Here is a 15,723-nt window from a genome sequence, read left to right on the forward strand (position 1 = left end):
TATATATATATATATAAAAGCATGTGCATGCATGTATTTTTCAGGCAAGAGTCCAGTTTGCAGCAATTTTCAAAAGCGTTACTGCTTCAAACAAAGTTCAGAACCACAATTCTAAATGAATGAATGAAGCACATATCCTTGAAGAAATCTATTAATGTTGTTTTCTCACAGCAGAGCTTCTAATAAGAACTGGGCAGCAGATAGTTCAAGAGTATATTCTCCGGGAAAAAAAAAAGTCAGATGTGGCAATTTCATATTCCCAAGTTAAAGACAGATGCACTTACTCTAACTCAAGTCATACATCTAAACAGATGGCTGTTAACAATTCTGCATGAAAACTTGGTATACCATTTTTTAAAGCTACTTAATAAAGAGATGAGCCTCGAAAGACATAGATTTAGTCACACAGTGTGAGAAGACATTTTAGATAGAGGGAAGAACATGAGCAGAGAAAGAATGAAGAGAGAATATATGCAGGATTCCAATTTGGCAAATATACTATCTACCAATCTCCTTGCAACAGAGTTAACATGGTCCACCTTTGATACTGGTTATCAACAAAAAGTCTTTCTAAGAGACAAAGAACATAAATTAAATGAGAATCACCTATAGGAAAGGGCTCTGTGAGGCTCTAAAATACTATAAAATGTCAGTTCTCATTACAGCTAAATCTACCATTTTACTTCAAAATCCAAGATGCTCAGTTAACATTTGATTTTAATCTTTATGCTAAGACAGAATCCAGTCTCTAAATCAGTGGTTCTCAATTCTGCTTGCACATCAGAATCATCTGGGGAGCTTTTAAGAATCCCAATGCCCAGAGTGCACACCAGACTACTGAAATTTTTTTAAATTCCCCAGGTAATTCCAATACATAGCCAAAATTGAGGACTATATGCCCAAGGAAGAAATTTACATTTTGTTCTCCTCTAGAAAGAATTTAAAGTAGTTGATAAAAATTAACATTTAACTCCTTACTATTCAATATAAAGTCATACCTATGAAGGGCTGATAATTAAGGTAAAGATGTCATCCATTACATAGATATTTTTATATTGATCTTTTGAGTTTTTGGAATTGACACAGTACTGCTTCTATACCTTTTATTTTACTTTCAAAAGCACAAGAATCATTTTCTCTATAGTATATACATAGTTTATAAAGAAAACTTAATGTATTCTATTTTTCAGGTGAAAAGTTATTAATCAAAAAACCTGTCTAGAAAAGTAATATATGTCCAAAATAAAAATCACAAGTAATATATGTCCAAAATAAGAATCACAGAATTTAAAACTGTCTTCAGAACACATAATTTGGTTTCTATCGGTATTACATTTTAAAAGACTAACAAATGCTATGATGGGAGCAGAGATCCAAAGGGACCTAACACTTAACTGGGTGCCCTGCAAAAAGTGCGTTCAGAAGCTTAGAAATTATTTAATCCACAAGTACATTGCAAGTAAGATATAAGCACAATTAGCTTCATTCTCACACATGTGGAAAGAGGCTCTTTTGTGTAGTCAAGTGCCAGCAAGGCTTCAGGCTGGGGTAAGACCAACTCCAAAACCCTCCCCTTCTTCAACAAGAAGTACTTTCCATAATTTTCTGGGGCCTGAGTTTCAAAAATGGTTACTTTTTAAGCTATATAAAAACAAACAAAAAAACTTAAGTGCCTAAAGGTGAAATGTGCTAAAATTCTCCTCATTGGAAGACAGAAATGTGTTCATTGGGGCAGTCACGTGTACTCAGTTTTGTGCATAATTAAGCTTTACCTGCCATATTTATGCTTAATTTTGCAATTGTACCACTGATAGGAAAATATATCATTCTATAGGATTTTTTTTTAAAAAATAAAGATCTCCATATGTCTACATCACAAAATCTTACAAGCTACACAATACAGCAACACAAAGTGCTCAATCAAATGCCATGAAGGTAGAGTACAAGTGCATCTTTTCAGTACATTATTTCATCAAGATATAATAATAAGTAGTGCAGGAATAAATGAGAAGGTCTTAGATTTAATGTTCACTTAACATCTGGTTTTATTAACTTTCTGTTTGTCTGTTGTAAGAAATGCAAGCAGGTTTAAATATTTTAGCGGTTCTACACTGAAAAACAATTTTTACTATTCCTCTTTCAAGAGTCTGAATTGGTTAAAAAGCATTCTGATACTGAAAAACAAGCTTAACAAAACAACCTAGAATCTGCAACTAATTATCTAAGTAAAGCAGAATTTGATATTATTGGAAACAAAACACAGAAATAAACTAGACATTAGTGTAAGATCAGAGGATCATCCATATTGCCAATTTCAATTTTCTGTGTTCATTAAAACTGCTTCATTCTTCTTACTAATTGGCTTTACAAGAGTTACAAATCTCAATTTAAAAGACAAACTTGCACCAATGAAAGGTAACTGTTTGTACAGTTAGCTCAAAGAGTACTATTAAACAAATAGAAAACAGAAACAAATAGAAAAACACTGTATTATATAAGTTAAAAGGAACAAGTATGAGATAAGAAGTCTGAGTCTCTGAATATAGTAATTTAAGAAAAGGATTGCAACCATTGTTTAATTGCTCTTCACATAGAGACTTAAGAAAGGCTTCAAAAAACAAAAACAAAAAAGGGCAGCCAGATGGCTCAGTTGGTTAGAGCGCGAGCACTTAAAAACAAGGTTGCCGGTTTGATTCCCACATGGGCCACTGAGCTGCGCCCTCCACAACTACATTGAAGGACAACAACTTGGAGCTGATGGGCCTGGGAAAAACACACTGTTCCCCAAGAAAGAAAGAGAGAGAGAGAGAGAGAGAGAGAGAGAGAGAGAGAGAGAGAGAGAACCCTCCACATTTCTCAGTTACATTAATTATGTAAGAGCTGGAATCTCATTTTCTATCTTACACTATAAGAAAATTGTATGTCCTCGTGCGAGGGCTCGCACAGGTACCACTTCAAAAGAGAAAAGTATCTTTTATCCAAAGGTTTCTCTTTTTTAATTTTCAAAAGCATAAAATACATACTGAAAATAGTGTCAAATTTTCTGCTACTTACATTCCCTGAGGCTAATCATAAAAATCAGAGTAAGTTTTCTATGTTTCCAAAGCACCTTTTTAGGGGTGGGGAGGTAGGAGGGGCGGGGCGGCACAAGGATTATATAATGTAAGCACTGAAATATATCACTTTCAGATGAGAACTGATATTTTCTCCATAAACTAGCCATTTTATTTGAAGAAACAAACTATTGTGTCAAAAGCAACTATTTTAAGGCAAACACTCTAAGTCAAATGATTGATATAAAAGGAATTTCAGATATTAAAATATTAGCAAAAAACAAATATAAAGTTTAAAATAACTTTAAAAATAACTGATTTCTAAGTATTTCCTATACCTTTGCTTTTGAAAGTCAACGTGCCTGAACTGCAGGAATTAAAGGCAGAAAACGTGCGATTCTAGCCCTGCTTTACCTTAATTAACCATGAATTTGGGCAAATTCCCCAATATCTCATATTATATTTTCTATGTAAACCAGGGACTAACCAGAAAATAAAGAATTTCAGGATTAAAAGGACCCTTAGATAAAACAGTCTAGCCCTATCATTTTCACAAATGTGGAAACAAGAGGCTCAGAGATTTTAGGGCACTATCCTAAAACTAAACCTAATATCCAAATCCAGTATTTATGCCATGAAACAGCTATGGGTTTAAGAAAGTAGTTATTGGGATGGCTGGATGGCTCTACTGGTCAGAGCGCAAGCTCTTAACAACAGGCTTGCTGGTTCAATTCCCACATGGGCCAGTGAGCTGCACCCTCCACAACTAGATTGAAGAACAATGACTTGGAGCTGATGGGCCCGGGAAAAACACACTGTTCCCCGATATTCCCCAATAAAAACATTAAAAAAAAAAAGAACAAGAAACTACGAGGACAGAGAAGGGCCTTTCCTTAAAAAAAAAAGGAAAAAGAAAAAAGAAAGTAGTTATTCTTTATACACAAAGACAGATACTGATTCATTACCAAGAGAAGCATGATGAAAATGAAAGCTCTTAATTATCTGGCCCTTTTGAGATCACTAAATAGGCTGTCCACATGGCTGGACAGATTAAATGTAAATCCAAGTGTTTCTGCACTATGCGCTATAGTAACCAAGTTAATTATCATATAGAAATTTTATTATTAGGACTGCTATTAAACTTTCGGTTCCAGAGAAATATGGAATTAAATTTTCTTTGAAATATATCTCTTGAAATCTCTATTGGTTCTTCAAGGAGAATTTCAGTTTTAAAAACTAAGATCAATATTGTGTAATACATATGAAAAAATGTCAATGAGTACTTTTATAATAGTAAGATATGCAAATTTTCATTCTATAACCTGTTAAAGCAACATATGCAACTCACACTATTCTAAGAATATAGAAAACATATTTCTGTCTTCATCGATTACTATACTTATAGTTTGGATACTTTAAAAAGTGAAAATACTCTTGACTTTGAGACGAATATCCACTTTTGAGAATGACTAAGCTTATTCTCTAACAAGAAATACTATCACAGCATGTTGACTAGAAAGTCGCACTACTCATGAGGCATATATAATAAAGACCTCAAAGAAAATCTAAAAAAGATTTTGATGTTTCTTCTCTCTGCTTTTCTTTTAGGTGTTATGATCAAAGATATCTGATCCTAATTTACATATTTTAAAGTTTGTAAATGAAAATAAGCATACAACATCAAGCTGCCCAGGAACAAAGTTTAAAATTCTACAACAAAAACAAAGCACCCTCCAAAAATATACCATCATTTAAGACTTCAAAGGGTAAATTAGGAAGGTATCTTAGTCTACATTTCTAAGTTAGGCAAAGCATAACTGCTCAGACTGGTTACTGCTGGCAATGCACTTTCATAACCTAACATATTCCTTACAGCAGAAATTATTATTCCCATTTTAAAGGCTCAGAGAGTTTACAATATCCAAGATTGTATGCTTTGTAAATCTAAGATTTAAAACACACAACTAAATTCTATGAAGAGTGGATCAAAAGTAAAAGCCTAGCAACAATAAGAAAAAGAGTACTTCCTAGGATAGCTGGTAGAACCACGTAATGGAATGGTGGGTTTATGCACTGTAGTTGGAATATAAAGATTGGAAAGATTCAGTGGAGTCCAATTTTATGGGTCCTAAATACTGACTTAGAAGGTAAATTTTCTTCAACAAATAGTAAAAAGCATCCAGGGATTTTTGAATAGTATTGTTATGAAAGAAGAATTAAACCTATAACAAGGGGCAGAAAAAACATTTATTGAGCACCCAGTAGCATCGTTCCATGCAATTTATATTATAAAAGGCTGGAGAGATGAAAGGCACATTAAGTTGATAAAGGCTGATGTATAAAGTAACTTAAAAAAACCCTCAATTCTATACTGAAAAATCATAATTTAGGGGATGTAAAAATATTGCACAGTCTAATGAAAATTTATTATCTTACTAATAAGACAGAACAACACTGATGATCTAAACATCAGGGAGTATTCAATGTTTAAAAATAGCCTTACCTTAGATCAGGTGATTCGGCCCTCCCATATCGATCCTGCCACTTCCCAACGCTTGAATTGGCTTTTCTGGAGGCAGTACTTGTCTGAGACTGAGAAGAGGTGCTGTTTCTGGTGAGATAAATTTTCTATGTTTTTTCTTATATAATGTTGCCTCTGACCCCCCTTGTTCTATTTTTTTTTTTTCCTTGACATGCTTTTTCTAAAATCCTTTAGCATGTTCCTATAGTATAATTCCCTTCAAGTCACATAAAATACTTGCTGTGGTACTAAGTCTGCTAGGATATTTAAATATAGATGTGTTATCAACATTTTATTAACTCTAAATTTTAGAAATATTTTTCAACATAGATGGTATGATGTCACAATGCAGAACTGAAAAAAGAACCAAGTGCTTACTTCAGCTTATATTATCAAGAAATAAATTCCTATGCTTTCATGAATTAATAACATTAATTTCTGCAGTTTCACAAAATCTTATTTGAAATTGGTATTTCTTTCCCTGTAATCTTCAATAATAGGTATAAGTATTGTTAGGGTAACTAGTTAGCAGTAACACTCTCATGAGTTTCATAAAAACCTACACTACATACGTATTTCATAAAAATTCCTTTTCAAAATAATTTAACTCTTTCAAAGTGAAATTCTGAAGAAAATTAATGTTATCCCTAGTGATATATTCCATAAAAAGTTCAGCTATTTACACTCTTGCCAATCTTTTAAAGGACTAATAAGACACTCTTTCAAAGCAATAGGAAAAATATATGTACTATATTTATGTATCTGCTTATTTAGGTAAAAAGAAACACAGGAAGAATAAACCAGAAACTAGATGAAAAGAAACTGGTTACTGACAGGAGTGAAGGAAATAGGAAACACTGACAAATCTGAGTATACTTTCTGATAGCCTTGCCTTTGGGACTATGTTAAAATGTTTTATATATGCAAAAAATAATTAAGTCAATACGAATGGAGAAAAAGAAATGCTAATATTAAATACAAACAGACGAATGGATCAAATTGTATTTTAAATGATTAATACAACCACTCTGAAGGAAACTTTCAAACACAATATTTTGACTATATACCTTCAGTCTAACAAAAAGAAAAGTTGCAAAGATATCTTAAACTCTAATGGGTTTTTTGGTAATGGTAGGTATAGAAGTTATTATCTATTTTGTGTGTATTTTAAGATGAAGCAAATGGGTATGTATATTGAAGTTGTTGGGACCTAGGTTTTCACTGTGGAAAAAGGGAGATGCAATATGGAATAGGGAAAGAGAAGGAGAACCCTCTGGTGTCAAATTGGAAGTAAAAGAAACATGATGACTGCATGATTAACATTTTATAAACAGAATATACATATGGCAATTTCCTATTGAAATTGCTTGTTCTTTCCTAGCTCTGGGTGTTGAAAAGACCTAGAAATAGTGACATCCCAACTAGCAAAACTAGTGCCAAGATCTTGGTTTCTAATTACCATTTCCCACTAAAAAGCATTAAGGTGCTTCAAGAAACGGCTGCTTCCAGGAGAGTACAAGATCAACCTGGAACGTCTGGTCATGCTAGAAAGTAAAGAAATCCTCAAAAAAAATTATGGGGACACGTCAAAAGGTCCCAGAAGCCAGTTTGAAGAAGTTTCCATGGACCAAATCTGGAACAATTTGAGCATGAATATGAATTACAGTGTATATAAATTATATATATATATATATATAGTTTATATAACACACATACAAATAAGCCATACTTGTAAGACACACACACACTAAAAATTAATGAGTCTAGCTGATAAAATAAGTGGGGGAGATGGAAAAGCTCATTTTTAAAGTAGAAGACCAACTAATAAATGTAAGACAAATAACAGAGATAATCACTATTTGGCAGCCATTACAGTAGTTATTGATTAAAGCAAAAATCATCAATGGATACTAAAATTCTTGGAAAGTTCCTAGAGAAACAGGATATTTATGTGGTCTCCTCACAGATTACTTATTAAACACAAATGGGAAAAATAGTAACTTTGCAGTGCAGAAATCCAAAGGACACCACCACAAATAAGTGATTAAAGTTATCGTTCCTAGTGGGACAAAGTGACCTCATGTACCCCCAGGCTGATGCACTGAGGACACATCACTTGCATAGTATTCCTGCCCTAAAAGCAAAATCTGAAACTAGTAACAAGGAAACATCAACTAAATGACTGGATTGTACTCTTCAAAATTCAAGGTCAACAAATACAAAGAACATCTGAGAAGCGGTCCCAGATTAAAGAATAAAGAGATAAGAAAGTTAATTGTAATGAATGATCCTGGACTGCATCCTAAATCAAGGAGGGAAGAACTTCCATAAACGACATTATTGAAATAACTGGCAAAATGTATGGCTTTTATATTAAAATACTAATTATTAGATTTTCTGAGTTTGATAATTATATCCTATTATTATGTAACAGAATGTCCTTGTTCTTAGGAAATACATGCTGAAGCATTTAGGGGTAAAGGGGCCTGATGTCTACAATTCAAATGTTTCAGAAAGTAAAATATTTTTCTGAGAAATTATAAAGCAAACATGGCAAAATGGTAGTAACTGGTGAATGTGGGTGAACAGTATATAGATGTTCTTTTACATCACACTTTTCTTGAAATTCTTTAGTTTTTATGAAAAATTCTGAATTTTCATCAAAATAAAAAATTAAAAAGTGAAAAATACCATTGAAGGGGACGCAACAGGGGCTTCTGGGAGTAATGGTAATATTTTGTGTATTGAGTTATGTGCTAATTACATGGGTGTGTTCAGTTTGAAAATTTATCAAGTTGTACATTCATGACATGATATGAAAACTTTTAAAAATTAAGCAAAACATTCTGATATATTAAATATCAACATTTTACTTTTGCTGATTTGCCGGGCAGTATAAAAAATTAGAAACCCAACATTTCTGCTGATAAAGGACAAAGAAAGTTCTCTGCAAACATACCAAGAACCAACAACATTAATAAGGCAATCTAAGATTTTAAACAATGGCAATACAGTGCTTAGGTCAGCATTACTGCTAAGTATCTGCTGTGCAGCCTCTATTATGTCTTAAATAATCCCTGTCTCCTGTCCTTTCCCTAAAGTCAATAAAATTTTACTTTTTAAGACGTCTCTCTAATCTCCATAAAAATAAAAATCACAAATATTTATTTAGGGAAATATTTCACAATCACCGAAAAGTATTCTTTTGATCAAGTGAAGCTAAATCCAGAAAACAAACTTTCCTAATGAAAAATGAGAACTGTTCTTTATCTCCAGAAGTGACAGTATTAACACGCTGGGTATAGGTTGTAGTGGTAATTACCCACTTTTTTTAGTAGTAGTGATGGAACTGCTAATTTTCTATCACTTCTTCCTTTTTACTGTTCCTTACCCACCACTGTCCTCCCATCTCTCCTTAGATCCATGCTCCATCATTATAATCACTCACTTTCCTTGCCCCTCTATCCCTCTGTCATATTTGCCAAGCTCAGCCCCCGTTAAATCCAACTCCAGTTACTCTTCATGAACACATGAATACTGATAAGGGCAAGAGAAACACACCCAAGCAAGGTGATTTATCCTAAACCGACGGCCATTAACCTCAAAAACAGCTGGAAATGTATTCAGTCTCTCCCTGTGTCATCAATTTTTCACTTTACTAAGTCATTTCCATCAGCATACAAAATGTTATAATTTCTCCCATCTTTGAAAAAAAGCACTCTTAACTCCCCATTTCCCTTCAGGTACTGCCTAACAATTTTCCACTAGGCTATTCACCTCCAAATGACTATTTTCAGACCTTCTCTTCTCTTCTCATTCAATACCCCATTCCCACTATCCTTACTCTCACTAGTAAGCCTGCATCCTATGCTGCTGGGAAAAAGTGAAGCAGTAAGAAAAGAATTTGTAGTTGTTCCCATCACCATTGTCTACCCACCCACCTTCACCACATTCTGCTTTCCCTCCTGTTACTATGAGTGAATTGTCTACACTTTGTCTTCTTAAGGATAAACCCCCTCCACTTGCACATTGTATCCCATGCCTTCTGACCTTCTTATGGACACTGCTCTGTCTTTCTCACTTCTTCCATCATCAATTTCCCCGCTAATAACTCATTTTTCTAAGTATACAAACACGCTGCAATTTCTTTCATTTTGAAAAAAAGCATTCTTCTGACCCCACTTCTTCCTCCAAATACTGTACCATTTCTCTGCCCCCCACCAAAGAGAAGGAAAAAAATCCTCAAAAAATTGTCCATATTTTGTCATTTTAATTCCTCTCGTCCCATTTGCTAATGAATCCAGAAAGTCTTTTTTTTAATGTTCACTGTATACCCCTCAATATGGTCCTGGTCAGGAGCACCAGTGCATTTCGGATTTTAAAATCCAAAAGTCATTCTCAATATTCTTCTTCTTGATCAGCAGTATTTGATGGTTAATCACTCCTTCCACTTCGAAATGCATCCTTTTCAAGATACACATTGGGTTTTCCTCTAACTTCACTAGTTATTCTTCTCTACTGGTCTCCTCTCAACTGGCTCATCCTTATTTTTCTGACCTGCAAGGAGTGCCCCGAGGCTCTGTATTCTTACCACTTCTCTATCAATACTCACCTCTTTCACAATCTAATTCAGTTTCATTTCACACTATTGAAACACTGATCACGCCCAAATTTATATCTCCAGCCCATACTGTTCAGCTCTACTCCAGATCCATACATATCCACTTCCTACGGAAATTTTCAATGTGCATGTCTAATAGGCATCTCAATTTTATTATGTCCTAAACTGAATTATTGGTTTTCTCCCTGCAAAAATCACTCCTCTTATAGTCTTTTACATCTCATATATAATAAGAGATGCACAAGATCGTTTACATCGTTTGAAATGTATCCATTATCTGACTACTTGTCACCATTTGCACCATTACCACCTTGGTCCAAGTTACCATTATCTCCTGTCTAGATAACTGTTACAACCTCCTACGCAACTGGCCTCCCAGTTTCTGCCCTTAATACCTCTGTAGTCTGATCTTAATAAAGTTGTTAAATTGAGACTTTAAAAACCCAAAGCAGATTATTTCATTCCTGTGCTCAAAATTTGATGGCAACTCCCCAATGACTTCACCTATAGGACTTCACCAAAGCCCTTATATATTGGCACAACGCTCTATATAATCTGGCCCAAGATAAAAATAAAAAAAAGGGGGGGGGGGAATGTATGCGAAGTACATAAAAATTTTTAAATAGTTTAATTATGACAATAGCAAACATCCACAGAGTATTTATTTACTACGTTTCCCCAAAAATAAGACCCAGCCGGACAATCAGCTCTCATGCATCTTTTGGAGCAGAAATTAATGTAAAACCCAGTCTTATTTTACTATATTATAAGATCCGGTCTTATTAATTTTTGCTACAAAAGACACGTTAGAGCTGATTGTCCATTTAGGTCTTATTTTCGGGGAAACACGGTATGTATGTACCAATGTTCTAAACACTTTACATAAATTAATCCATTTAATATACATGACTATCCTGTGAGGAAAATATAATTACTATGTTTTATGGATCAGGAAATGAAAGAACAACGTTAGGGGATTTGCCCAAGGACACACAGCCAGTAAGTAACAGCCAGAATTTGAAGTCTGGTTCTAGAGTCCAAGCTCTTAACACCACTCTACACTGCAGAACACCAATTTACTCTGTAAACTCAATGAATGAAAGCTGACTTCTCTTAAAATATGAAAACAAATAAAAAGAACAGTACATATTAAAAGGATCAATATTCCTCAGCTATCATAACTTCTTAGCCAAACATTTTATGAAACTGCATTTAGTTTAAATAATGATATTTGGAAATGTCCATGATTAGTAATTGTTGAGAAGAGATAGTCAAAAATCCAGTGGCTCTGTAACATTTAATTTTGACTGAATATTTCAAGAATCTCTATTTTAGGGCTAAACTACATGATCCTATAAGGTCTCTTCCTGTATTCAAATATTATGAAATATAATCTCTAATAGCAATTCAAAATTGCAGAATAATAAAATCAGGAACTGTATAAAATAAATATAAGTACCACAAAAGGTAAATGATCTGGCTAAGAACTAATAATAGTTGGGTTACTGACTTATTTCAGGCTCAGAGAAATAACTGATTTAAGACAACTCTATCTAACCCAGGATTAAACTGCTGACATCAAACTTCCCTAGTCTCATCTTATCCTTTACTATTTTCCTGCTAACAGGTTAGCCATTTGTCATGTTTAAGTTAAAAGGCCATTTGCCAGCAGATTTGCCTCTTACAACTGCTACCTGGTGGAACTCAACATTAGGTATTAACACAACAAAACAAAGAAAATGGTTGGAATATGAAAGATTTTCCAGGCTGAAATTTCTAGAATCTCTTTTACTAAGATTAATAAAACACATTTAAGCCAATAGTTCTACATGTATGAGAATAATAAGCACAGAAAACAGCAAGACCACGTTGTCACCACTTCTCCTGAACGTAGAATTGTTGTCTCTATACACACATGTAATCATGTAACATGCTTACCTAGATATTTTTAGATGGAACAGCACCTAGACAAGTTTTTCCACAAATAATTCATTTTGTACTGAAACAAAGCAGAATGTTCCAGTTTTTTGGTAGCTCATTCAGAGCTTTTATATTTTATACTTCATATAGCACTAATACAAGGCAAAAATACCAATGCCTTCAATAAATTGAGTTACAACTGTCTAACTAACCTGCTTGGTGGGAGTCCAGTCTTGAACAAAGAAGGAGGAGAAGTAAACTCAGCTTTTGTAGATGGAAGCGCTGTTTCCTTCTCCGAATTTCCAGTTCTTCCCTGCTGTACCTTAAAAAAAAGGGTTATTAGCTCGTTTAATTTACAGAACACACAAACATAATACACTGAAGATGTTAAAATTTGTAACATTTGACATGAAATTAAACAGGAAGAATGTTTCATTGCTGAATATTTAATAAAATTAACCTATTTTAGAAGAGCATTAGGTGAACAACACCAAAGATGGATTATAGGATCAAAGTGAAAGTGTTCCCAATTATTAAAAGTTCCTATTAATGTCACTTGAAAGTCCAATAAAGTCTAACTCTTTAGGACTTTTTCCTCAGATCACCGCAGATAAGTCCAAAATACCTGGTTATGACTCCATGTTTCAGAGTTCAAGAAAGGCCTTGAAGAATCGCCTTCTACACTCAATACCCTTATCTAAGAAAACCACCAGTGACCATTTCAGCCATTCTGACCATTTCTATTCAGACTGTGATTTGCTATAACACAAGTAATAATCAACTCTTGCACTTCCATACTATTTCTCCCGTTTTCCCACCATCAAGAGTACCACCATTCTGCCAGTTCTGTGAACCAGCAAGCTAGAAGTCAGTCATCTGTCTCCTTAATACCTCTTCTTCCTCTTTATATTCACTTTCAAACTAGTTATCTACTTATTCCATAATTTCTCCCAGGTTTGTCCATCCTTTCTGCTCCTATCAGATCATTTGAGTATGATCCAGTTATACTCCTTTAGACTGGCAAAATATCTTATGTGCTTTTGCTTTTATACTCACCTTCCTATCTTAAAACTGACAATGATTTATTAAATTTAAACAAAGTTCAAGTTGCCCTACACTTGAATAACATGACACCATATTTTATGCTGTATTTAAATTCTACTGTTCAAACTAAATTTAGCATCAATCTCCTTCCCCATGAGGCAATGGCCAAGAGAATCTCAGATACCTTCACTCTGAAATACTCAAACTGATTCAACTCCAGAAGCCACCTACCTCTCAAATAATCATTATATGAGAAAAACAAACCCTTATTTATATATTTGAGCCAGTATAGTCAGAACTCTTTTATTAATACTGCCAAACTCAATTCCCAATTGGTGCCTCCATATAATTAAGGTTTAACATTGACATCTTTTTTTAAAAAGGGCGCCACTGATTAAATAAAAAGAAATCCGTTTAAAAGGCACTGATCCTACTGAGGAGTGATGAGGATCAGTATTAAGACAATGAGGATAGAAAGAAAGGAATCTGATACACTTGACAGGTAAAATTGACAGAATGTGGGAAAATAAAACATGATTCACTCATCAGACATTTACTAAATATCAATTATGTACCAGAAGCTGAGACTACACAGAGAAATACAAAAAATCCCAAACCATGGGAAAAGATAAAGGAAGACACACAACCAACCAGAGCAACACAATGAATGCTATGAAAAAATTATCTATGGGATAAAAGATGATATGAGAACACAGAAAAAGAAATGTGTTACCCTTCCTGGGGATGTCAGGAATACTCAGAGTTGACACTATGGTCTCAACTGTTCCCCTAGTTCCCAGTAATATATATCCAACTTCTTACATGTGTAACCAGCATCTCAAACTTACCACGGCCAAAACAAATCTACTGATTTCCCACTATCCCCCAATCTGATCCTAAGTCTTTCTCACACAAGTAAATGGTACTATCATTTACAAAGTTGCTCAAGAAAAAAAATTCTAGCAATTATCCAATACATATGGACATCCAATGTCAACTTCACCTTTGCAGTATATACCCAACTCAACCGCTTATCATCATGTCCACTCCTCAGACCCAGGACAAATCCACTCCACATCTCAACTATTCTACTAAATTGTCTTTCTGCTTTGATCTCACCTTCCTAAAATCCTTCCTTTGTACACAAGCCAAAGCAATCTTATGAAAGTGTACATCAACTCATGTCTCTTCCCTGCTCAAAATTCTCTAAAGATTCCCAATGCACACAGAATAAAAACTAAACTTCTTATAATGGCCTACAAGGATTTACATGGTATGGGCACTGCATACCTCTCCAATCTTGTTTTCCTCTACTCCTCCCCAACTTATCTTTACTATGCCCAGTCACAATGGCCTTTATTCTTGTTCTTTTTAACACATAAGTTCCTCTTTTATGAGGGCTTTTGCATTAGATGTTCCTCCTGCTCAGAATATTCTCTCCAGAGCGTCTCACGGCTACCTCTTTCTAATCATTCAAGTGTTGTTTAAATGTCTCCTTGGAATGGCTTTCTCTGATCATTTCCAATCTCTATCAAATTATCATTTTGTATTTCTCAGTATCATTATCTAAAGTTATTTATTGCTGTATGTTTATTGTCTGTTTGCTGCCACCGTAACAGAATCTTTGAAAACAATTTACTCATCAAATTTCTTTTTAGATAGTTTTGTTTATAATGTTAAATTGTTATAAATAATGCTATGAAGGGCAGCTGAAGGAAATTTCACAAAATAATTTAAGTTTTGGTACAGTGGTAGCAGAATTTGGGTAAATATTTAGTGTCTCAGGTTACAGACTTCATTCAACTTTTGTTTGGATATGTAAGATCTAACATGAATTTGTTTTTGGAAAATTAGTCATGGTGTTTTACAGTCATTTCTTAAAATGTTAGCTCATGTGAAAAAAACAGTCCGTGTTCTAATTAAATAAATTTTGAGTGTAATCCTGAGTACAACATCTGAATACAAGTAGATGACGATAATGCAAGTTAATTAGGAGGGATGCTAAAATGGTGAGGCTTTTCAGAATTGTTTAATATAATAAACATATTATGAAGAAATTAAGGCGAAAAGGAAACTTTTAGGAAACACAAGCAAATTTTACATGTTTTAAAATGTATGTTGTCTTCCTAATACCTTGTCTCACTTTTCTTTCATCTATTATCCCATCCCTCTTTCTTTCTTTTTTAGCTTTTCCATTTTTTCTTCTCCAACCCAACATTTATTACATGTTAAGGTGAAAAAAGTAAAAGTAGAAAACCACATAAATTATAACAATTTTGTTTCAACCCACAAGAACAAAAAAATTGGGGAAGCAACAAAATTTAAACATGAAAAAATAGTAACCGACAGGGCAGACCAAAGAAATCTGAATCCTAAATCAGCAGTGAGAAAGCAAAGACAATTGATTTTCATGGCAGGATCCCAAAAGGTTCAAGAATTGACAACATTTTAATCAGCCAAGTATAAATCCTCTGGGTAGGACACTGAAATGTCTTCTCTGAAAAATCAGGTTACCACAAAAACCTAAAGATACTGATATCAGGGACTGTAAAAAAGCTTAGCCC

General features: G+C 34.0%; 1 protein-coding gene across 28 annotated transcripts in view; it reads right to left on the minus strand.

Moving 5' to 3' along the window:
- Window positions 1-15,723, minus strand: part of FIP1L1 (factor interacting with PAPOLA and CPSF1) — a 62,050-nt gene that overhangs the window by 32,753 nt on the left and 13,574 nt on the right. For 10 of the 28 annotated variants that reach the window (XM_074324547.1, XM_074324548.1, XM_019740127.2 and 7 more), the window contains 2 exons: window positions 12,328-12,437; window positions 5,557-5,664 (listed from right to left, as the gene is read on the minus strand). In XM_074324547.1, coding sequence (XP_074180648.1) covers window positions 5,557-5,664; window positions 12,328-12,437 — 218 coding nt within the window. The remainder of the gene's footprint in view (window positions 1-5,556; window positions 5,665-12,327; window positions 12,438-15,723) is intronic. The other 18 variants (XM_074324550.1, XM_019740136.2, XM_019740135.2 and 15 more) reach the window with 3 other exon arrangements.

This window comes from Rhinolophus sinicus, linkage group LG02, assembly GCF_036562045.2.
Source record: "Rhinolophus sinicus isolate RSC01 linkage group LG02, ASM3656204v1, whole genome shotgun sequence".
Taxonomy (NCBI): Eukaryota; Metazoa; Chordata; class Mammalia; order Chiroptera; family Rhinolophidae; genus Rhinolophus; species Rhinolophus sinicus.